Genomic DNA, 26,533 nt, shown 5'->3' with positions numbered 1-26,533 from the left:
GGGATGAATCCAGCTGTGTCTCTTGATAGTGATATGCAATCAAGGATATACCAGAGCTGCAGATGCCACTAGCTGTTAGATCCTGCATCAAAGAAAGAGACCCAAGTAGTGACATACAATCCCTGAGGTGTGTGCTGATAGTTCAGAACTGAGTCTGCACATCCTGATAATGGTCCTTTTGGGGGTAACTGAGTCCCGAAGTATATCTGAATATGGCCTCAATGTAGTTCTGCATTCACATAAGCTGTATTTTTGATGTACCAGTAGGCCTAAATGGGTGAAGAAAGCTGTAAACAGTTGTAATCTCATAACTTCCTCAATTGTCTACATTGGGACAAAGGAAGTTGTCCAAGTATTCATGGATTTGAATGCACTGAAGATGGAGATAGGTGAGGATAGGAGCTGTGATCACTGTGAACAGTCAAACAGAATTTCCTATGGAGAAGGTACGCTGAAATTCCAAATTGATTCTATCCAACGTCCTCTCTGGTATTCCCAGCGGAGAATCTCCTGAGAACTGATGAATCCTTCTATGGAACCAGGAGGGTAACAAGCTGTTCAACAATCTGAAGAAACCAACAGCCTACTTTGTCCAGGAGCTTGTCACTGATACTGCAAGCTTGGAGTCATGGAGGTGAAAGAAAAGTTCTACAGGATGAGTCATCCAGGGGGGTCTTTGTAGAACTATAGGTGATATCCTGTCTTTATGCCTATGTTGATGCACTGGTCTTTTGTAAAGACTTAACAGTTGTCTGCATATGCTGTCAGATTGGCTGGCCAATGGCAACAGTGACATCAGCATAGGACAAATCAGCATAAAAAAAGAATACCTGAAACCGGCATCCATAAAGGAAATTTGTGGTCCATATAGCCAGTTATGGTGAAGTCTGGGAGCAGACAAGGTCTGCTTTGGTCCTGGCTTTTCCTTCTTTGTGATCTGATATCCTTTCCCAAAATTTTTGTTGCATGGTTTCTTTCAGTTGCAGTTGTCCTGGCAACACCCCAGAATGATGAGGGAGACATGAACAAGTCTGGTAGCATCTGTTTTCATCTGTAGGATACAGCACCACAGACATTACATACAAATTACAATCACAACACATTGTGACATCATTTGTGAAACAAAAAAACAACAATAAAACCCCAAACTCTTTGATGTCAGTCACTGTTGCTTGGTTTTCAAGTGTGCCGAATGCTCATCTCAGTGTACTTTTGTCTATATATGCATTGTCAATGAATAAGACAAGTGATATAGGGAGTGCTAAACATGGACAGCGAACAGGCATTTCACAGAAAGTGCCAGTTTATTAAAGCACTTTCATTTTAAATATATTCAGTAAAGTCAAACACTGTTGTCTCAATATTATGGGACAAGGAAAACATATCGACTTATCCGAATATCGACACATCTGAGTTGGGCATGTCATCACATACCATCATGAAAGAAATGAATAAATACTGGTCAACCACTCTTGATACATAACAAGTCCTTGTGTCACTTGACCTCCTCTCTTGATTCCACAAATTGAGTCAGGACATCCAAGGCATTGGTGGCTTGTGCAAGTCAGGTTGGGGATTGGGCTGGTTCCTCACTGTCAGTCTCACTGTTGCAATCACTGTCATCGTCTGTCTGTCTGGCATCGATGACACATATGTTTTCTTGCTGGAGAGATGGATGAACTCTCAAACACCACTTTGATTTTCTGAGAATTTTTTCATTCAATAATTTGCATCATTACACAACAATGGAGTTTATTAGAATGTTTTCTTCTTTGAGGCAGTAAGAATGCATTACATCGGACACATGAGTCATTTTGTGCCACTTGTGTCAGTGTATTCTATTTAATGGAATTATTTCAAAGGGTTTTGAGGTAAGGTTTGGGGCAAGTGTAGGGTCAGGTTTGGGGTCAGGGTTAGAGTAAGGATAAGGGACTCATTCCAACATGGACACATGAAGGTCCCAGGGTACAACAGGCCATCAGCAACCCATGCCTGCCATAAAAGGCGACCATGTTTGTCGTAACAGGCGACTTACAGGATTGGGTGGTCAGACTCGCTGACTTGGTTGACACATGTCATCGGTTCCCAATTGCGCAGATCGATGCTCATGTTGTTGGCCACTGGATTGTCTGGTCCAGACTCGATTATTTACAGACGCCTGACGAGTGACGTCAACAACCGGTTTTAGTTTGAGCCATATTGGCTCATTCCACACCACAGTTATGTAGTAGAAAAGGCATTAGGATGAGTGTGCCTTATGGTATCAGGGCAATTGTCCTCAGATTCAAATCCACAGATGCCTACCTCAAACTCTTGCAAAAAGTAGCTTCACGGACCAAAATTTGTAGTTTGACCATAAAATTAGTAGTCAACAAAATATTTAAAATCATGATGGATTCTGAGAAAGATAATATGACACTAATCAAGAGCGAAATTTAAATTTCACATACAGCAGATTTCCAAATTGTTACTAGCAATGGTTCCAGTTCAAATATGGTATTAGATTTGATGAATGGAAGGTAAGTGAAATGCTAAAATGCATTTAATCAGCAAAAATATATGTTTTTGTTAACACATCAGAACTTTAAAGAATTTTCTTCAACATTTGTAGAGTTTCTAGTGCAATCGTATTGGCGTAGTTTGGGGCTAAAATCAATAGTTAATATGATAAAATCATAGACATTGGGATCTCTGCAAATCATGTTTTACCTAGGCTACCAGCAAGATTCTTAATTGTCTGTGACTTAATCGACAGTTTCCTGGCTTGGTTCAAGTACTAAGTAGTTGGGTTTTTGGTTCTGGAATTTCCATTGCCAAATCCTCAAGCTCTGGAAGTGGTGGCATGGAATCATGGATTTAGGAAAGGAAATTCCTCTTCCTCTGAGGAGGAGGTGCAGTGTCACGTGCATGTTGTTGATATAGATGTAAACATGATGAGACAGCTGAATGCTTTGATCCACATATCCACGGATTCCAGGCAAACCTACATGAAGTCCATATGTTTTCCTGCATGTTCTCCTTTTGACCTTTCTTGATAACTTAGGCATATTCTCAAAGGAAGACAGAGAGTGGACAGTTGACAGGTCTCACAAATATTGCATCTCAGCACATTCCCAGCACATTTGAGGGGAAATAAATTTCCATTACAATTCTGATTATTTTTCTCATTAACAAGCAGTGACACTAAGGTGACATAATGCCCCGCTGCAAATTATCAAATTAAACTTAAAAAATAATGTCATGAAGGTAGTAGTTTAAAGATGAAGTTAAATGCGCCTTCCCAAGATGAAGCATGGTGAAGAAAATCCAGTGACCAGTTCTTGAGATACTATGTTGACAAGCTTAACATGCAGGTGAACATGCTGAAATCATCAAAGTGTCTCCGTGACCTTGAACATTGAGTGAAGGTTACCAAAATCTATTGGGCACCTTCCCTGGATGAAGCTTGATGTCGAATGTGAAGAAAATCCAGAGACTGGTTCTTCAGGTATCTCACTGTCAAGCTCAACAATCTTCAAAGTGTCGCCATGACCTTGAAAATTATGTGAATGTCGCCAATATCGACTGGGCCCTGCACCTTCCCTAGAATAAGCTTGGTGCTGAATATGAAGAAAGTGTAATCCCAAATACAGCATGTGTTACAACATCACCATGACACCATAAACCATTTCTGATGCAGTTCAGTTTAGACTATGGTTTGACCGCACACTTTCCAGATTTACAGAAAACATTCACTAAAGAAATGAAAGTAACGCCAGGTGCAACTCATACTCTCATCAGGTCTCTTATTTTATCTAGACTAGACTATTCAAACAGCATTCTGTTTGAATTCAGCTCTGCATACTTGACTAAACTCCAGAAAATCCAAAATGTAGCAGCCTTCATTGTATCCCTAACATCTAAAAGATCTCACATCCAAGCCAGAATCGAATTCAAGACCCTGTCCATCATGTTTCAATGTCTACATGACATAGCGCCTCAGTATCTCTGAACTCATCTCTGTGTATACACCACCACAACAGTTATGGTCACACCAGCAGTTACTCCAAACAAAGCTCCCTGTACATTTCAAGGACTATGGCTGCAGAGCAGTCAGCTCCACAGCTCCTTCACTTTGGAACAGTCTTCCCATAGCCATAACAACAGTCTTATTTTCCAGCAGACTTTCTTGGTCGAAAGCAGTCTGGTGTATATTATTCACTATGGAAGAGACTAGATATCCAAAACAAACCTATATTATGTTAAAGAGAATGGACGCTAATAACCACAAGTCCTGGGATACACAAGTGATGAAACTGATTTATATTATGGTTTCGGCTATGCACGGGATTTTCAAAATATTGTTAACACTGACTTATTTGTTTTGTTGTTTTCTCAAAGAGTTAAAGATTGTAATATTCAGTGTATATTTTCTATGTTAACAAACATTCTAATTTAGAGCCCTATTCATGTGTCAAAAGTGCCTTTAGCATGGAATCATATTTGTCAAGAATATACAACAAAAGTTTAGGAAGATTTTTATTGCTTTTAGGATGAGGTGAAATAAATATCATGCAGAATAGAGGTAGAAGAAACAACATTCCAAGAGAAATACGATTTTGTCCATTTTGTAAGAACACTTTAGAAGATGAGGTTAACTTCATGTTTATCTGCCCACAATATAATGATTTAAGAACACGGTATATGTTAAATATTGACTGGAAAGACTCCAGTTCCCTCATTCGACGTCTTCAGAAGGAGAACAGTAATTATTTATATATGTATGCAAAATATACTAATGAAGTGTCTATGCGACATAGTGCATTATTATTGTCAATATTAAAAACATATTCTAGTTATTGTACACAACATGCATCTCTTTGTAATTGTATTGTATATTCTACATGGGCCTGTGGCCTTTCTACTGAATAAACATATATTAAACAAAGGCCCTCAGCAACCTCCCTTGACTCCTTCAAATCAAAGCTTTTCATGAAATACTATGAGTGACTTTTCCAAATGCTGCTGTTTGTTTTAAGCTGTACACAGCTATGAGCACATACTAGTGTGCCATTCAAATGGACGTTATTATTATGTTTTACAAATTAAGACAGAAATGCAGTAGAGAGGGTTTGGGTGATCCTGGCACAGTCAGGCTGGTAAAGCTCATCATCAGCTCAAGGCCCTTACCCCCTCTACATGCAGCCCAGACAGCCAATAGGACCAATGGTGGAGAACCTGGGCACTCTCCTGATCTGCGCCAAGAGTTCAGGAGGTACGAAACCAAGGGCGCCATAAACAAGGAGGAGCCAGACGACAGTGTAGGTCTACATATTTAGCATGCTTTTCCTGAATCTTGCCCATCACATTGCTGGCAAAACGGATAGAAAATGCATGACATAAATATAGTCATTGACTTTATCAAAAGGATCAGGTTTGTTGGCTGGAATCTGATTCAGGTTGTATATATTGGCCTATTACAGAGAAGCTTAAAAGCATCATTTTCCAAGACCCCTGGACATGTTCAGGGTCATACCATGGATATACAGATACGCTGTTTGTGCCAAGGAAGGGCATCCACTGACAAGGTGTTCGACAGTCTCTGCAAATTCATTGCATAATTATAATTATTATTATTATTATTACTATTAAATGACTGCAGTGAAAGAGGACAGAAGTGATGACTTGTAAAAGGGTCTTCAATCACTGATTCATATAGGCGTCATACACTGTACTAACCTTCTTTAGTCTGCAGAGTCACTGCATTGCTCTCATAGTCCAGTGGACGGATAACAATGTTTACGTAATTAAACTGGCCCTGAAACAGAGTGTAGTGATATGCAAGTAAGTTAGGGTTAGGAATACAATTGTAAAATATCACATTGATGAAAACTGGCCCTGAAACAGAGTAGTGATATGCAAGTAAGTTAGGGTTAGGAATACAATTGTAAAATATCACATTGATGAAAACTGGCCCTGAAACAGAGTAGTGATATGCAAGTAAGTTAGGGTTAGGAATACAATTGTAAAATATCACATTGATGAAAACTGACAATATATAATGACAATGCCTAGTTTTGACTCTGCAACCCTTCGCCTACTAACTTGGCTGTTTTATCCACTTCTCACTATTATTTTTGTGCTACCATTTGTGTAGTACCTATATCCAGTTCAACTGCTCACAGGCTCTTTGATTTTCCTTCCTGCAATCAATGGATGTCCATCACAATGGCACATCATATTTTCAATCTCAACTCCCTGGGGACCCTACAACTCTTGCAGCCTACTAGGCGCACCATGTTAATGTGGCTTTCCCATCCTTTCGAGGTACCCATTCACAGCTGGGTGGACTGGGGCTTATAGTCATAGTACACTGCCCAAGTTTACTGCATGTTGCTGTACCCACAACTGGGTGATTGTACATATTCATGTGGCCACTAGCAAATAAATCCGAGAAAGCCACCGCAAGTCTAGAAAATGTCTAGACTTCCATAGCTTCTAAAAATGAAGAAAGTCTCAGGGCCCCATTTCAATATATTATCCTTTTTTTTGTCTATGAATTTTTTTCCCGTAACATATGTTCATTTCAGAGACTAGTTGTTAGTCTCTGTGGCCACCATCTGGTTATCTACCAATGAATTTGTGAGTTCTCTTAAGTGCACAGGGTTGTGTACTGTACACTAGGGGTTGTGACAACACTGAAAGAGTCTCCACACAAAGTTGACTAAAAAGGTTTTCACACCCTGTCACAGGTGGGTTCGATCCCGGCACCTCCAAGCTCGCTGGATTACTAGCCTGGTACCTTAGTTCGCCCCCTGAGCTGTGAAGAATGAGATTGTTTGTCTGTATGAACCATGTTTTCCTCACATGAATTGTACTGCAGGCAGTGCAGGTGCATTGCATATGCAAGGCTAGTCACATCAAGTTGATTCAACAAAAAATACCAAATATTAAAATCACATCAAACATGTAATTTTCTTAATAAAAATGATATTTTATACTTATCCTGATTCATGCTTATTGCTTATCTCCTCCTCCGTGGCCAAGGTAGTGGAACACCTGGAATCCCTTGAAGTTCCCTTCTAAAAGAAGCTGACGCAACCCCCTTGTCACTCTCTCCTAACAAAATCGCCCGATATGAGAATACTAGACTTCAGCCTGTCTGAGAGGGGCGTCTGGGAGGGCTTTTGTCACGAGTCAAGATAAGCATAAAATATCAATTTTATTCAGAAAATTACATATTTTTCCTTATCCCGACTCGTATGCTTGATTGCTTACAGAATCCGACAGAAACAGTGGTGGGTCAGGCCATGCTGGATTCTGCTGGCTGTCACATACATCTGATATTCCCCCTTAATGGGAACTTGTAGTGGCAATAATTCGGTCCTGTTTTTCCAATATTCATCTGTAACTTTCTCGAGGGATCACGTCCAGTCGAACTTGTCTTCTGATGAAGGCTTCACTGACTGGAACATGATGATATCTAGATTAACACTAGCGTCCTGCTAGTATCTAATGCAACATTATGAATGTCAAGATATAGCAATTGAGACTAGTTGCGACCCTTCTTCATGTACAAGTATCTTCATTACGAGTACAGGGTCATAGTCATTCATGCTAGTCTGTTCGAGATGTGTGCATGGACTCTCAACCATTACACTCTGCAGTGCATCTTGATTTCCACAAGTCTCGCGATAAATGGGTGAGTAGCCTTTGAGGAACCATTACTTGCTGTCCAACGACAAGAGGCCCAAACTCATGAATGCCAGTGAAGTCCTCCGTGGCTATGTCTCGTAGATAATGATTGGTAAACACTGTGTTTGATCTCCAGAAGCAGCCCTCCATTATAGTTGATAGCGAGCAATTTCCATGCCGAGGTAGTGTAAAGGCCAAGGTTCTGATTCCATGTGGGTTGAAGGCTCGTGGAGGTTCCAGTCCTGCTGCTTTATAGACCCTCAGTATAACAGCTCTTATCCACACCGAGATACTGTTGCGGGATACTTCTGAAGGTGTCTCAGTAGTTTCAATGCTCTGACTGGGCATAATGATAAATCCTGTGTATCACGTGGCCAAGGGACTGTAAATAACACGGGGACATGCAATTGTCTCTCTGGTTGTCCAGGCAGTTGATTTTCGGCGATAAAATCCCATCTCAGTCTTAAATGTACAGTCTCATGATGACTTGAGTTAAACCGAGTGCAACTGATGTCAAGAGCAAGTAGTTCTATGTGTCAGTAGTTTAAGCGATGTCCGATCTAGTGGTTCGTAATAAACATTGGTGTTGAAGCATGACAAACAAGTCCCAAACTGGAGCCTTATATCTGCGTTGTTGGTCTTCCAGTCTGTTCTTCCAATGTGGCAGATGCACAGCTGATTGTCCTAATACCTCGATGAGTAGCAGGAACCAATCTGTCGCTGGCTAGTAACACATGTCCAAAATTATTTGATCTATTTGTGGTGCTCCGAAGGTCTGACTAATTAGACGAAACGCCTCTTTCTGAAGCATCCATTCTGTCGGGGATGGAAGTAGGGGGCGTGATAGAACATTGGCCATGATGTTGCAAGCACCCAAGATGTAACATGCCTTTATGTGCAGATTCAGATTGTCAACTATGTTGAATAGTGGAAAGGTCGATACTAGCAGTAGCAGGCCTTGATTACTGTTTTCATCTCCAGGTGGATGATATGTTGAGATTCCTGCTGCAACCTCTTTCAGCCAAGCACAACAGTCTTGTAGTAATACATCTACATAGGGAGATGATGTAGACCGGCTCTAACAAATACATTCCTGCGCAGACATTTGACTGGCTAGTCCACCATAGCAGGTATGGTTTCAAGATGTCTGACGTCATAAACCGGTCAGGGCGTGAAACTGTGACTAAGGAACCGCTGTCATAGACATAGCTGTAGGTGTCTTCCTCTGGTCATGTCTTGAGGTGACATCAGCAGAACAGGTAGACATTGTCTATTTGTGGCAACGGAGAGAGTAGAACTTGTTCTAACATCGGCTTGAAATTTGACCGACCGATCCTCTGGGACAGCAATGTATTTTAATGTAGTGATGAATCAAATCCCGAGGAATTTAGACTCACAAGTCATCTAAGCTGAGTTAGTAGCCTGATAGTGAAGTCCAACTGTTGACTGAGTTGACTTCTCTCATGCTGAGCTTGTATGCCGTGAAGATGCATCATTCTTCGATTTCAGATCGTCAGCACTGTACATTATGAGCAAGTTGACATTTGAAGGAAGTCTATTTACAGCTGGCTGGCTGCCGAGCAGAAAGCGTCTTTCATTGCTGCAAACCTCCTGATAGGTAACGCGGAGTCTTCTCTTAGAAGACCTCTATGCCTCCTGAAGAATCAAACAATGCTCAAAACTGCTAATCTTGTGTGTAACTAACGTATATCCAACATTGAAAAAGCTGAAAACAGCTGTTACGTAAGTTCCAGTGATCTATTCTTTTGGGTGGTGCTAACAAGCTCGGGGTCCTCTCTGAGTTGTGCAATGATCATCTCAGAGAGGATCCTTAGCTTGTTAGCACCACCTAAAAGAGGAGATCACTCAAAAATAGGTGGATATTTAGACTCCACACGTTCGCCCCGCAAGGTCTCAGCGATGAAATAGTTGGCTAAGGTATCCCCCTAGTCTTCCTCATCTGTGTATCTGCTCTGATACCCAAGCTGACATTCTCTGATATTCAGTAGACACATATGGCACCCACAGTCATTATGACGAGGCCCCACTATGATGCAACCCCATGATGTCATCTGCCAAGTCTAATGTTTCCATCAACAGTTGGAAGCAGCCTCACCATGAGCCATTAGCTTATAACAGTGGACCTACCCCAGTGAAACAGGCCTCAGCCACTGTTAAGCCAGTTGCCTATAACAGCGGACTCACCATAGTGGAACATAAAGTTATCTATTTTGTGCCGAACAACCACTGGCAACATGGGCCATTTGATACCATCTGTTACGAGCCCACACCAATACCACCATTCACTAATTGGGACGATCCACACCTCGATATGGAAAGCCTCATAACAGAGCTATGGCCAGTCTACCGCCCCACAATATCGGGAGGATCTATGTAGTCGTCCCCACAGGAACTACACCAACTGCAACCTATTTAGGAAGGACCAACAACTGGCCCCAAGTGCCAACACTGACATTTTGAAACAGCTGGCGAAGTACCACCAGCTGGCTAAATAAACTGTGGCACTGGTAATAGCTATTACCAATTATTTCAAGCTGTCCACGTTGCCTGGACCAGACATTTCTAGTCCACAGTATGTATACAATATGGATTTATACTCACATAAGTCATCATACATAATTTAACTCTGTCATCCTTACCCCTATTTGTGTGATTTTGGCCCCTCCTTACACTTTAAGGACGGGCTCCCAAGCCTATCAAACCAATGGGCTACCAGTCATGAACTAATCACTGTAATACTTTATTACAAAGTGATAATCAATTATGATACAACACAAAATGATCATCAAATGTACATACTGGCTAAAGACTTTATAAAAATATAAAGACAAATGCCTGGTATCATTTAGCATATTAATCAATGCTCATAAACCCACAGTTAAGCCTAAACATGCTTTCTAGAGCCTCCGCTGATTACACTGGCGCAACCCCGCCGACAGACACATCAGCCACAAAACATTTTGGACCCTGGCCAGCAACACCGGAACAACCCTCCTGTGAGCTGGACTGCTGCCAAACCTAACTAAGAGCTCCACAAGCAGCACTGGCGCAACTCTGCCGATGGCTGAACCACTGCCAACCACTAAGTCCAAACCATTCGCGATCCACGAAGTGACTTCAGAATCCATGAAGAGGGAGATGATGATCGGCAATATCTGTCCTCATCTTTCCCTGAGTGAAACACTTTCGATAACACCGATAATCCTTTCTGTGTGGGTCTGGGTCTGAAGGGGACGATGAGTGCTGACGGTGCCTTCGACATATCAGGGAGACTGATGAAGATCATCTGCGTTCATGAGTAGACCTGCGAGTGCACTCGCCGAGTAAGTGGGTGGATCCCTCTCAAGACTGCGACAGGAGGACATAGATGACAGTGATGACCTCCTTGAGCGGGTGCGTGCATACGATGCCTCTTCATCCTATGGAGGGATTGCAGATCTAGTGGCGTGCTCACTCGGAGTGGCAGTTGACGTAGTTGGAGAATAAAGTCTCTGCCCCTCTTCAAACCAGCAAGTTCAACTGCCGCATGAAGATACCGGCGTCAAAAGGCTGAGTTGTGTGTAGCGACATCCGACTCATAGAGATAGCTGATGTGATGAGCGAGGTTGCTGAAGAAGTCTGCATAGATTGACGATCCTCGCATTGGTCCAGGAACGGTGACAATGTAGTCGGGCTGATCTAGATGAAGGTAAAAGTTGTCTTTGCAGGCTGACATTCTGCTCCTAGTGTAGAATATGCAGCGGTTCATCGTAGATGTGTCGTTCCTGAAGAGGGATGATGTCATCTCCGAAAGGCTTCTTAGCTGTCGTAGTATGTTCCCTCAATGACAACTTTGTTGAGGACGACTTCGTCTTAGACGACAATGACTTGGACTTCTTAGGCTGCGACGATCCCATTTCTGTTGAGGGTCTCCTCTGTGGTCTCACTGGAATCAAGACACAGTCCTGGAGGAACGCAGTTCAGCAGTTAGCAACATACGGTTACCCAAGGCTAAATCAGCTGATTTAGACATGACTAATGAAAGCTGACATTGCCTGTCCCTCGCACATCTATGAACAGAACGAGCATACGCAACAAATTCTGAATCAGATAAATTGCAACAAAAATTACAGTGAGCAGTGGAAGAACAGATGGGCTGACAAACTAAGTGCGGGTCAACCATTGACAGCTGTAATCTACATTGAAAACATGATTTCATCAACTGAGACTAAATTTGAGTTGACGAAATTACGTGTTATATAAATACAAAATAATTACAAATTTAACAAAATATGATGTACATGCTTATGTCAAATACCACATACGACATAAATTTAGTTTTGGTTAGTCCATAAGTTGGATCTCAAATTCCTCTTTGGTTTTATTTGAAAATGTACGCTTTCGTCTTGGGTAATCGGGTTGGGCCTGATAGCCTTTTCCAATTTGACTCAGCTGCGGGCTTACTTTTACAAACAAAACTTCAGAGTCAATTAGGATCCTTTATGTAAATCACACCTATCTGTACCAGACTGTTGTCAGACATCAGGGAATTGTAAACAAACACATCCCAATGTGATCATCTAAAAAGAACATACATATATATCAAGAAACACTAACATTACAAACATTGTCAGTCACGAGAACATAAACATACGCAAAGAAGTTGCAGCTACCTTCAGTGTGCAAATACAGTATGGTTCAAAATTATTGAGAATAGCTAAAGCATTTCATATTATTAAACTAGAACAAATCAGATAAAATTGAATGTATTGTGAAAGTGAACTGACCTTTTCATGTTGTGTAGGTAACAATTTAATATTTTATCAAGTCTTCTTGAGCTTCACGGCACAGTCTAAGACGGGTAGGCATGCTTCCTATCAGAGAGGTTAGTGTCTCGTGAGTTATGCTGTCCCAGTATCGGACCACTTCTCTCTTCATGTCTTCAATTTTTGTCAACCCATTTGATTCACACATTCCTTCATCATCCCCCAAATGTTCTCAATGGGATTTAAGTCAGGACTATATGCAGGAAATGGTAATGCAGTCACATTTTTCTCCTGAAACCACTGCTTGGCATGTTTTGCGGTGTGTTTAGGATCATTATCTTGCTGCAAAATCCAGTCATTTCCATAAAACACATGTGCACTTGGAAGGAGAAAATTATCTAATATGTTAGTGTAGCGTTGACTTGTCAGATTTCCCTCAAACACACACAGCGGGGTCGTTCCTAATAAGGATATCCCTCCCCATACATGAAACTTTGGGCTGTATTTAGGTCGTCGATACAACGGTGCTGACGCAGACTTTGTCCATATTTTCACATTATTGGGATATACCCATATTGAGCTTTCATCAGTAAAAATCACATTTTCCCAGTCAAAGTTTTCATGTGCCAAACACCACTCAACACGCCTGTCTTTATGTTCTTGTTTCATGAGAGGAGAAGGAATTCCAGCCTTTTTCTCCCATCCAAGATCAATCAAATTTCTTCTAACTGTAGATTTTGATACAACTGTTGATCCCCTTTCTATCATTTCATACCTGATGTTGGAGATGCTTGCCCTTTGCTTTTTAGACGCTAAAATTCCCAGCCGGACGCGATCTGAGAAGTCCAATTTTCTGGGTCTCCCTGCTCCTTTCTGGTGCCCAAAATCCTTTCCCTCTTTAAAATTCTTCCTAATCCTATACACAGTAGAAAGAGGAGTTCCTGTTCTCTCTGCCAATGTATTTACATCATCAATTCCTTGATTACACAACTCAAAAATCAACCTTCTTTTATCTTCAGCAGACATTGTTGACAGTGCTGAGGGAAATGACGTCTGCTACAAATTCAGGGGAGGTAACTCTAATTGTACTATACTCAGTAGGCCAAGATGAGTTACCTCCCTTATACCATTACTTAGTTTTAAGTATCAGTGAATCAGTTGAGGTGTGAGGATTGCTCAAAGTAGAAAAATTCTCAATAATTATGAACCAGACTATATATAACCCCCAGTCATCTGTGTAAGAACTGTATCCCAAAAGGGTAGCACTGATTTTCATTTTTGGTTTTCCTTGTTATCAAATAATAGTGAAAGTACTGAAGGTAGAATAACTCCTGCCAAACAGAAAGGGCTGGAAAACTTACTTCTTAATACAGAACACAGAGAACAAGCATTATTTTTACATGCAATGAAGTTTTTAACATCATTTATGATATTGTCATTCATTTAGGACCTCAAACAACAGTCTAGCACCGACTCCCTTCAAATAGTTGCAAAATGGCTGTATGCAGAGCTGACCAAACAAACAATCCAGCTGTGCATCTTACCACAGTGTGTCTCAGAACATACCTTGATGGTCCCCATCTTGTAGTCCTCACCACTGTCATTGTACACAATCGTCACAAAGTCATTTCCAATGTGCAGTTTTTTGGCATTGCAGTTAGGATCCGACTCTCTGTTTGGCATTAAAGTAGCCACATGGAAAATCACTGAAATAGAAATAGCATTCACTGTAGTAACACCATAGGTAGATGTCTACTCTAGCAACTTTAAACACATGTGGGTCATTTGCTCATTTAAATACATATACATTTCTAATAACACTCCTGGGAGCTAAGTGAAATGTTGACGAGTTGTTGTTGTGAGTGGTTGATGCAAGGACATAAAAGGCACATAGGTGCTTAACCACAATGTTTACAGATACCACAGTTTATAACAGATATCCTACTGACAGACCATGTCACTGTTTGTAACAGATATCCCACTGAGAGACCATGCTACAATTTTTAACAGATATCCCACAGATACCATGTCACAGGTCACAACAGATATCCCACCGAGAGACTATGTCAGTTTATAACAGATATTCCACTGAGATACCACATCACAGTTTATAACAGACATCTCATCAAGATACCATGTCACTGTTTATAACAGACATCCCACCAAGATACCATGTCACAGTTTATAACAGATATCTAACTGAGAGACCATGTCACAGTTTATAACAGATATCTAACTGAGAGACCATGTCACTGTTTATAACAGATATCAAGATACTAGCATATTTGTAGTCATCCAGCACTTGATGTCCTGTGTACATTTAGCTATGCAGTGAAGAGATGTGGAGAGATCTGACAGATGGAAGGCTTTCAGGAGCAGAGTGTCATCAGCATGGGTATGGTGAGAAACTGTGTGGCTTTTAGTAATCATTCTGACATATCCAGTATACAATACAAACAGGACCGGACCAAGGACTGTCCCCTGTGGCACACCACATGTGATTGCAGCGCCTTTAGATCTCTCGCTACCAATGACAACAGATTGCTGTCGGTCAGACAGATAAGATGATACCCATTGAAGGGCATGGCCCTCAAGTCTGTGCTGTTGTTTGAGCCTAGACAGATATCAGACTGAGAGGCCATGTCACAGTTCATAACAGATATCCCACTGAGAGACCATGTCACAGTTCATAACAGATATCCCACTGAGAGACCATGCTACAATTTTTAACAGATATCCCACCGATACCATGTCACAGGTCACAACAGATATCCCACCGAGAGACTATGTCAGTTTATAACAGATATCCCACTGAGATACCACATCAAAGTTTATAACAGACATCCCATCAAGATACCATGTCACAGTTTATAACAGATATCCCACCCAGATACCATGTCACAGTTTGTAATGGATATCTCACCGACATACCATGTCACAGTTTGCAACAGATATCCCACTGAGATATCATGCCATAGTTTATAACAGATATCCCACAGAGAGACCATGCAACTGCCCTACACTACATGTTCAGTTTTGTTATGAAACTGTAGTACAGCAGCAATAGTGTGTTGACAGTTGCAGTTATCCATCATCAAGTAACAAAAGTATGTGACAATCAAGGTCATGAAAACCATTGTTGAGAAGCAAAGTGTCCAGCTGTCAGGTGTCACACTGTCACCATGGCAACATGATTACTTTCTAACATTAATCTAACTGCAAAATTGGTCTTCGAAATGAAACTAGCAAATACATCAAAACACGTTAATTACACCTTAAAATGTAACAGCAATAAATTATAAATATAAATCATTCTAATATTTAAAAGAATACCTTTGTTCCGGGTATAAATATGTTTTGAAACAGGGCAGATAAATCAACAATATGCACTGATTTAAGAAATACCTTGCATTGACTCATCCTGCCAGCTGTAAGCGAAACGTCCATCACTGCCAGTCAGTGCCAGACCTCCCACATAGATGCGATCGGGATCAACATCCTGCAGGTGGATCAGCTCTCCCAGACCTTGCACAAAGCGTGCATAGCGTGGGGAACCAAACAGATTGCACAGAATTCCTTTCTCATCAGTCACCTGCAACATAAGCAAGTACAGCAGTACAGCTGGTTGTACAAAGGCAGTAACACATAAAAATACCACAAGAACAGATCAATGCACAAAGTGATGAAGCAATTCATCAAAGAGAGACCAGTGAAGCAACAACTCAACAGACAGATGCAACAACTGCAGAAACACAGACCAGTGCAGCAAAAAACAGTGCAGGAACAATTCAACAGACACTAGTGAAGCATCAACTCATCAGACACAGACCAGTGCTGCAGCAACTCATCAGACACTAGTGAAGCAACAACTCACTGGACACCAGTGTAGCAACAACTCATCAGACACCAGTGAAACAACAACTCATCAGACATCAATGCAGCAACAACTCACTGGACACCAGTGCAACAACAACTCATCAGACACCAGTGCAGCAGCAACTTATCAGACAACGAGACCTGTCTGTATGATTTTCCAAAAATATGAGTCACACTGCGGACAAACCTTCACAGCTGTGACTGCTATCTTTGTTGACACTGGCTAACTCGGTTGTAACAGTGGGTTATCTGATTAGCTACTACAAAGGGAGGTAATAAAATTAACAAGCCATAGATGCATCTAAGGTATAGTGGAGATTTATCGGAAGGACAACAATTTCACAGATGATATCTGCTCCAGACCCCTTGACATTTTTCTGTGAATGCTTAGACTTGGGATCCTGGGCCCAGATATCACCCCAGCCTTGATTAAGTTAGTGTAGAAAAGCCAATCAGCCCTTCTTGACTGCGCATGCTGTGTAATCTTTTTTTTGATGATTACCCTCTGTGAGGCATTGTAAACACACCGTGAGTATCTCAAACGGAATAGTGGATAGGCACAAAGTGCAGGTTTTAAACTGCAAAAGTGAAAAACCTTGTGCAAGAATCTGCCCTTATACTATATAAAAATATATGAGTAACACGCATGGGCAATAACAACTAAAGCTAACTTAGAGAAATATAAGTAAAAGATAATGAAACCATAAAGCCGCAACATGACCACCACATGTGCTAAAAGGCACATAGAAAAAGCAAGCTGCAGGGAACGCCCTAACGTGCTAATTCTAAAAGCCAACATCCAATTGACAGGCTATAGCCACATAAAACCTTGACTAAACCCTATGGGAAGACAATGAAATTAGGTGAGCATAGCTGAGGTACCCACCTGCCGTTCTGACAAGCACATGGCAAGTCGACAGATACAGGTATAAGTTACAACAAAAGACAAATTAAAAAATTCAGAAACTATCTCTTAACTGCCCCTGTGGAAAAGAGAACAAAATGTCCATGTCACAATACATCTTTAAGATGAAACATTCACTACAGGCTGGCTAGGAAGTGTACTAGATGTTCACCTGGCTAAAAGAAAACAGAGGTAAACATGCCAAAGATAGGAATGGCTTACCTGGTTTGGGCCAACATATATCACACCAATCTTGTGAGTCTCATATGGGTGAATATGGTCTAACATGCGCAGTGCACGGTTGATAGTCTGAAATAAAAGCAAGGTATGTAAGTACTTAATTGACAAGAGAATGCATTAATTTTTCAACTTTTAATAACTCCGCAAATCTGCAACAGAAATAAATTGCCCCTGGTTCACAAATATAAAATAATAAGAAAGATACAGATGATTTTATCACAAGCATATCCACCTAAGAAGCCAGAAGGAAAACAAGCTCATGTCCCTGTCGACGATGCTGACGCTGACGATGGCAACCAGAAGACAGATTCCAAAAATGTTGTTATCAAATGTGAAAAACCTGACGGGAAATCCTTTGAAATCGTATTCTAAATAGTACTGAATAAACAAATAAATCGTCTTGACTTTTCTGTTTGTTAGAAAGTTATGGTCGTTGACTGATTAAAGATGTTTTTAATTCAGCTGGTACAGATATATTTGGAAATGTGAAAATAAAACAATTGTTTCAACATCTTGATGACGTCATGATATAGCTTATTGAAGATTTTCAAAACTGTCCTTGTATCTGATATCAGGACACTTTTCAAGAGAGACACTTTTCACTTTTCAAGAAAGTGTCCTGATATCGATAATTAACAGGACAGTTTCATGAAAGGTTGCCCCTGGCAACGAGGTGTTAGTGGGATGTAATTGCCTAACATCTCGGTGAGTGGCAACATATCCATTGAGCTTACTGTTTTGGTAGGAACATACGGTACCTAATCTGCTGGGTCCTCTAACCTCAGTTTAGTGTAGGGGCACTAGGGTACCTGATCTACAACATTAACTCCCCTCAGTTTAGATAGCAAATGGACTTCACAGGGCCTGATCGGCTAGAGTGCATCTGGGTTATGTGTTTTGCACGGCGTGTACTCATCAGATGGAGACAGAGTGGGTGTGCGTGCCTTGATATAGAGGAGAATCTCAGTGGTAGTGTTATTGGTGGTAATTCGATTAATCACTAAAGTGATTTGTAATGTTTTGAATCAGGTTCAGGATTGTTATGAGGATTTTTTGACGTTGTTAGAGTGGATTATCTAACAATGTATGTGTAGAGGCTTGTGTATTTATATGTAAAATATTGTACAGATAAAGAGTGAGTTAAAAGTGAGTTTGTGTTTTGAATGAACAGGGAAAGGTTCTCCGGAGGGGAGAGTCATGAGTTATTGGATTGATAATGAGGGAAAATGACAATAGTAAAGATAAAGGTACTCTACATAATATATTGATATTCGGTGAATAAAACAATACAAAGATGTTGTATAGGTTGACTTTTTGGCACTTAGACGCCATGGATCACATGGTGGTGGCCACAAAGAATTTTTAGACTGCCAATTCCGTTGTTGTAAGCAGCATGGAATGCATGGCACCAGGTACTTGTTGGTACTCCTGTTGGTACTCCTGTTGGTACTCCTGGAGGATAGTGTCCAGTAGCGCTGTTCTGGGGGCTATAGATCCAGGCTCCCTCGGGTGGATACAGTTTGGCACATCTTCCTCATTTTGCAGTCGGACAACAGCCCAAGGTTCAGTGATTAATTCATTTTGGTTGATACTGTACGACTAATTACTGAATGGTGGGTTTGGAGTAAATTCCATGTACTTTGTCTTTAACGGCTCCCACTACCTCCCGGCTGAAGGCGCCGCAATGGGTACTGAATTAGCACTCTCCTATAGATGATAATATCTTCATGGATGAACTAGAAGACAAACTTCTAAATCAATACACTGATAAACCCCACATATACGTCAGGTTTATCAATGATATATTCATGACATGGACACTAGGACAACAATGCCTAGAATTGTTCCTCCACTATCTTAATAGCCCACACCCCACTATTAAATTCACGGCTGAATTCTGCAGAAACAAAGTTTCATTTCTAGACACATGGGTCTCATACAATACAGACCTCCACAAACTAGAGTTCACACTCCATTGCAAACCCATCGATACACACTCTTACTTGTTGTATACTTCATGTCACCCCAGACACTTTAAACTGAAAGGTCCTTTCAGCCAGTTTCTCCGACTGAAACACATCTGTTCAACACCCAAGGAAAAAAAAAAGGCACAGCCTGAACCTCTTCTAGTACTACCTCAAATGAGGCTACCCGAAGAAATACATACAACAAAATATAAACAGGTCTGATGTGGAGGACAGAAACGCTGTACCATTTTCCCCCAATAAACAACCACAAAACAATAGACTGGTCCTAGTTAGCGATCCCATGAACATGGAACTCAATGCTATTGTCAAAAAAGTTGGCACTTACTAAGTGGCTCAGACATTTGTCAGGACACTTTCCAAACACCACATATTGCAGCCTACCGCAGAAATACAACCCTAAAGGATCACCTAGTTACAGCTACTCTGACTTATCCTAGGCAACTACCACAAATCAGCGGACAAATTGTCAATTTTGATGATAATTTTGATGCGACTGCAAAATCTGCAAAATACTCACAGATGGCAACAACCTCACAAGCTCTGTCACTGAAAAGGTCTTCAAGAAAAGAAGTTACACTTGCCAATCGCATAATGTAGTTTACCTTCTTACTTGCAAATACTGCAAGAAACAATACGTTGGTGAAACTGAAAGAAGTTTCAGAATCCGATTAACAGAACACAATGCTGATATCATCCGCAAGCACGACAAACCAGCGGCACTTCACTTCAACTTGGAACATCACGGCAAAAATGTCAGAGGACATCAAGACTCTGAACAAAACACCAAAAAAAGAAGATCTCTTGAATTAAGATGGATTTTTGAGCTCCAAACTTTCCAGCTGCAAGGACTCAACGCCAGGATTGTAGGCTGAAATATCCCTTTAGCCTTTTCCCCTCAGTTTAGTGTAGGAACACTGGGGTATCTGATCCCCCCCATCAACTCCCTTCAGTATAGTGTAGTAGCACTGGGGTACGTCATCCCAAAAATCAACTCCCCTCAGTTTAGTGTAGGAGAATTTGGGTGCCTGATCTAAGACATACATTCCCTTCAGGAGCACTAAGGAACATGATGTATTTCATGAACTCTCATTCGATGGCTTAACTCACCTTTGTTTAAGGTAGTGTTGAAGTATTTGATCAACCATTGGCAAACTTACCTCAGTTTGAGGTAAAAGAACTGGAGTGTCTGATCCGCTGAAGAGAGGATGGTTGTGAAAGAGTTGCAGAAATACAAAACTTGGACTAACACCTCCTCGGAATTCTTTGCCTCTGCCTCCCTTTCCCCCCTTTGGATCAGTGTCTTCTGACTGTCTGACATCCTGGGCAGGGGACATGACAGAGATTGTGTGGCCTCTCTTTTTGGCAGGTGGTATGTCTGCAACCTCCTCTTGTAGAGAGGAATCTTGGGAACTGCTGGATGCCTGATGCTGCCACTGCAAACACAAGGAAGGCTTGGAGCATATGTCCCAGGTACCATTCACATAACATGCACCAAACCGAAGCCATACACAGTCTATTTGATGCAAATTAAGATTAGATTTTTGTTAAACAAAATGTTTTAAAACTGGAGGGGTCAGTGTCGACTCCTGTCCTGTTCCTCTACCCTTCATGCCCATCATGTATTGGCATTGATGGCCAAGTTAACTGAAGGAAAAGATCATAGCTAACAATAGTTTCCTGCATTTCTTGAGAAATAAGAGGCATAACTTGTCACACTGGCATAGAGGCTTCTCACCGAGAAAGAGCATACATCTGCCAGATGTAATTTTGTGAAGATGCATTTATTTTTGGTGGTTCCTATTCTTTATTTATATTATGGGGTTCTGACAATTTGTATGTTGCCCATGTGTCCCTATGCAAACCATGACATGCCAAGACAATTGATTGTCCAAGCTGAACTTCTGAGTTAAGGGGGTCTCACCCAGTCTGCCAACACCTCTTCCACAGACAAACTGACAGCAAACACCTCTTCCACAGACAAGTTGACAGCAAACACCTCTTCCACAGACAAGTTGACGGCAAACACCTCTTCCACAGACAAGCTGACAGCAAACACCTCTTCCACAGACAAGCTGACAGCAAACACCTCTTCCACAGACAAGTTGACAGCAAACACCTCTTCCACAGACAAGCTGACAGCAAACACCTCTTGCACAGACAAGTTGACAGCAAACACCTCTTCCACAGACAAGCTGACAGCAAACACCTCTTGCACAGACAAGTTGACAGCAAACACCTCTTCCACAGACAAGCTGACAGCAAACACCTCTTCCACAGACAAGCTGACAGCAAACATCCCTTCCACAGACAAGCTGACAGCCAACACCCCTTCCACAGACAAGCTGACAGCAAACACCTCTTGCACAGACAAGCTGACAGCCAACAACCCTTCCACAGACAAGCTGACAGAAAACACCCCTTTCACTGACAAGCTGACAGCAAACCTTTCCCATCAGGTTTGTCTAATACGTTGTTTGTATGTATGTACATTGTATGTTGCTGCATTTACATGCAGTGTTATACAACACCAGTTCTTTGAAAGTAAACTATAAGCACTTAATATAATCTACTTCTCATCATAAGTTATTTATGTAACACAAATTAAACAAGGATTATAAACTGTATGCTTTTGTAATCAATATTATACAGGTTTTCTATCTTTATAGTCCTGTGTGCATGAGATCAGAGTGGAAGTGTTTTAAGGTATAACCAATATTTATATTCTTTTGTGACTAGGTATGCGTAAGTATTTTATGGAAGTAATATTTCAAGATGTGGAAATAGTATAGGTTTTCTAGGACAGCCTTCTATTTCCCTTTCATTTCCCCAAAAGGCTGCTTCTCCACTGTCTATATGTAGAGAGTTGTACATGCCACCAATATTCGACTACCCACCAAATCATGCATTTCATGCCTGTGATGTGTGACACTTGTCACCATCAGACCATGTTGGACGCGCACAACACCTTCCACAGGTTGCAAACTTCGTATTTCACAGGTAAGAAGTTTCTCTCTCCATATATTTCTACATCTGTATCACTGTCAGGATATACACATGTATTATCGTAAACAGTGTAATAACAAATGCCATTAGTTAAGTTAGCAATTAACAGCGACTGCGTGATATAAACCCTAGCGTGGATCACTTACTAATGTAAGCACTTGCATTTCACATAAACATGTGTGCGAATGATACCAGATTATCAATTTTCTATAATTGTAATCACAGGTAAACTGTAGCGCAAATAGGTTGCTCAGCATAGAGAAAATGACCAGTCTTCTTACATGCGAGCGAAGCGAGCAATGGTTGGCAATGTACTTTCCTCACTTTGGTTCGAAAAACATTTTTCATGTCAAAATAAAATATCGCCACCATCAAAGGTATACACCCTTTACGTCACTGGGTTGTGCTCTCATATTTCCTACCTCATGTTTAATAATTACTCACGTGAAATATGTTTTATTCAACATTTTAAGTGCCACTTGTGGGATTCAGATCGTTCTTCGCCTCCATTACCCCTTCCAGTTTCCGGTTGGATGGAGTGACAGAACAAGAATAAGCAGAAATTAAAAAGAAATACCCTATTGCTTAATTTTATCATGAACCTGTTGGAGTTTATTTGGCTTAGAATTTTCGTAACATTTATTCTACATAAAAACACCTCTGGCGTAATGGGCGAATGAAGCAGGGGAGGTAACTGTATTCCATATGGAATAATACCCTCCTGCTCCTTCACTTCGTTGAACTGGAAGCTGGAAGGGGTACTGGAGGTGAAGAACGGTCTGATATACCATGAGTGGCGCTTAAAATGTTGAATAAAAAATATTTCACGTGAGTAATTGTTCAACATGGGGTGGAAATTGTGAGAGCAAAACCCAGTGAAGTAGTACCTTTGATGGTGGCGATATTTTATTTTGACAGAAATATTTTTCGAACCAACACGAGGAAAGTACGTTGCCAACCTTAGCTCACTTTGCTTGCATATAAAAAGACTTGTCATATTCTCTATGCTGCACAATCCCATTGGTGCTACAGCTTGCCTGTGTTCTAACTGAAGCATGATTTCACATCAATTGTAAAAATCCTGGACGAAGTGCTAATGTGTGACATCATATATATTTTATCAATTATACAATCATAGCATAACTATTATATACCAAGCTTATTTCTATATTTGTATTGTTTATTGCTTATGTATTCATACAACACATATATACGAGCCTGTCATGTCACCATTTCATCATGTCCCACATAGACAACATCTTTCTCATGTTGTAATCTTCGTATTTCACAGGCAATAACCCGGTTATATGTTAAGTGATGTTCCCCATCTCATCATTAATTGTGCTTGGGACATGTCAAGGCCAGAATGACCTTGACCTTACCAAAGCAGAAGATAGTTTCCTCTATGCACATGACACCCACTAGTAGGATGAAGAGGCATTTGTCTCCATAGATGATACTTACATAGATACATATATAGATGATACTTACATAGATACATATATAGATGATACTTACATAGATACATATATAGATGATACTTACATAGATACATATATAGATGATACTTACATAGATACATATATAGATGATACTTACATAGATACATATATAGATGATACTTACATAGATACATATATAGATGATACTTAAAAGTCTGGCTGCCTGTCATTTAGAGGTTTTGGTCTAACTGACTGTGGCTGCCTGTCATTACTAGGTTTTGGTCTAACTGACTGTGGCTGCCTGTCATTACCAAGTTTTGGTCTAACTGACTGAGCTGCCTGTCATTTAGAGGTTTTGGTCTAACTGACTGTGGCTGCCTGTCATTACCAGGTTTTGGTCTAACAGACTGTGGCTGCCTGCCATTACCAGATTTTGGTCTAACTGACTGAGCTGCCTGTCACTGGTCTATCAGCTTGTCATGGCAATTTGTCGTCAGCTGACCATGAGACTACTTGTCACCACCAGGCCAAGTCAGTATAATTATACACACATCTGCTGGTCGTCTCTATGGTATTGGTATTTCCACTTCTTGAGGACATAAGGGGTTGTCATGATCTTACTTGGGAAAGGAGTACTACATTGCAATGAAATGTTCCAGCAAGCATTTTTTTTAACATCACCAACAACATTTATAAGATTGGCAACCCACCTGTGGCAATGAATCCTGCCTTTTGGCAACATTTTCCTCTATCAGTTCTAGAGGAGTTGAATCTGTTTGACCATCTCTGGTTGCTCCTTTTGGTACCCCACCTGCATGCTCCTCAGCTGCTCCTCCCACTGAGAGGAAACTTGAGGTAACCTCTGCACTGAGCTTGGTGTCTCCCATGAGTCTGTCATTATTCATTTGGTCTGGGAAACCTGACTCCTCACTGTAGGACCCATACAAAGAAGGAGAGGAACTTGTCTTGCGTATTGAGTGTGGTGACTGAAAGTGCATGCCTGTGTCAGCTGCCATATCTGTGGAGTGATCATTGCCTGTCACTGGGGGGCTATGGTCAGAACAAGTTGGGCCTGCTGGAACAGCAACTAATTCATCCTGAAAGATGATAAATGTCAAGTACATATCCCATCAGTCTACAGGTCTTTGTATACATCTATAGTCGAAAGTCATTCAATACATTTTCCATCACCAATAGCTGGAATCTGATATTCAGGTTTAACAAAATGCACACTGGTTAATTTGGTATCATACCTGATATCAGTTAATTGAATGTGATGGATCATCTGGTGGATTCAGTGTTTGGCTACTAATAACCCAGTTTGGTTCATTGCCACTGGCTATCTTCGTTCAATTTTCAGTATCACAAATCATAACAAGGCCCCTTTTGGCCACTTGACTGATTTGTATTACAAGTTTCATAAAAAAATATCAAACAATGCTTGAGTTTTTCCTAAAATAATCACTATGCCTATTTTCAGTTTGAGTCCAACCTGTGGTCTTGAAAACATGAAATATACATAATATTTTGACAATAAGAAACCCAAATCACCAAATGGTACCACCAGAGACCATATAATGCTATGCTAAATACAATGTTTATATCTAACATAAGTTGTTCACTGGTCACACGGTGCCCCATGGGTTAATGTACCCTCAATGTTTGTTTATGTTCCCTGAGCCCAAATCAAACGAATCGAATCTGGCGTCTTGCTGTATTTCCCGTCAGTATTGAAGTTCTTCCCCTTCTTATTATTCACATGGTCTATATTTGAACGTTTTGTCAAAATGTATTAACTGGAATGTGAGTCAAAAGTTTCTGTAGCCATTGCTGATTTTGCAGACAACACAAGAAAAACAGATTTAGAGTTATCTCCCCTCTATCGATTTGCATTTGCAAAACATCAGTAATTTCCGTTGACCATACCTGATTCAATGTTATTTGAGATAAAGAAGTACTACCATGAAGTAATGAAGTACCAAATGAGTTGCAATTGGCAGCCGGGTGATTCTCCAGAAGTGTTACCTGTGTGGATCCTGCTGGCTGCAACATGCTGCTGTCATCAAGGTAAGCTGAAACATGTCAGATCAACTATAGTCAGTACTTTGCATACACACATAATGGAAAAGTTTAACCATAAATTGTGTATTTAAATGTAATACCTATCTAACTCAAGTACTAAATTTCAAGCTTATCCTATCTCTCGTCTTGTACAGTCTCTCTTACAATCAACAGGTTTGTGCAAACAAACTGTCAACAAATTTTAGGGCCTCCCTTGAACTCTTCCATCAAACACACCCTACTCCTGTTCCTGGACAGTCTGGCAGCTTCTGTGAAGCATGCAGCTTGTCCTCTGATTGATCATGTGATCCCTCTGTGCGGTCATTCTCGTCTTAGACAAATAGAGGTAATCTGTGTAGTGGGGTTAGTCAGGCTGGAATCCATCGTGTGAAATAGGATAAGTATTATAGATATACAATTTCTAGTTAACATTTTTCATTTTTTTCAACTGATCCTATCTCAGGTCTTGTACTTATCCCTCAGTTGGACAGAGGGATGCAGATTACTCTGTGTCTCCAAGTGGACAACCACAAAAAAACATCCCTCCATAACAGATCTCTGTAAACAGTTGTGAAGAGC

At 40.8% G+C, this 26,533-nt stretch overlaps 1 protein-coding gene across 2 annotated transcripts in view; it reads right to left on the bottom strand.

The window, feature by feature from the left end:
• Positions 1-26,533, bottom strand: part of LOC137283495 (tuberin-like) — a 141,600-nt gene that overhangs the window by 24,050 nt on the left and 91,017 nt on the right. For both annotated transcript variants that reach the window (XM_067815024.1, XM_067815025.1), the window contains exons 29-35: positions 25,919-25,965; positions 24,604-24,990; positions 20,606-20,881; positions 17,443-17,529; positions 15,846-16,032; positions 14,007-14,146; positions 5,719-5,797 (exon numbers count right to left, since the gene is read on the bottom strand). In XM_067815024.1, coding sequence (XP_067671125.1) covers positions 5,719-5,797; positions 14,007-14,146; positions 15,846-16,032; positions 17,443-17,529; positions 20,606-20,881; positions 24,604-24,990; positions 25,919-25,965 — 1,203 coding nt within the window. The remainder of the gene's footprint in view (positions 1-5,718; positions 5,798-14,006; positions 14,147-15,845; positions 16,033-17,442; positions 17,530-20,605; positions 20,882-24,603; positions 24,991-25,918; positions 25,966-26,533) is intronic.

Source organism: Haliotis asinina, chromosome 5, assembly GCF_037392515.1.
Source record: "Haliotis asinina isolate JCU_RB_2024 chromosome 5, JCU_Hal_asi_v2, whole genome shotgun sequence".
Lineage (NCBI taxonomy): Eukaryota > Metazoa > Mollusca > Gastropoda > Lepetellida > Haliotidae > Haliotis > Haliotis asinina.
This window is presented reverse-complemented; position numbering and strand designations above follow the sequence as displayed.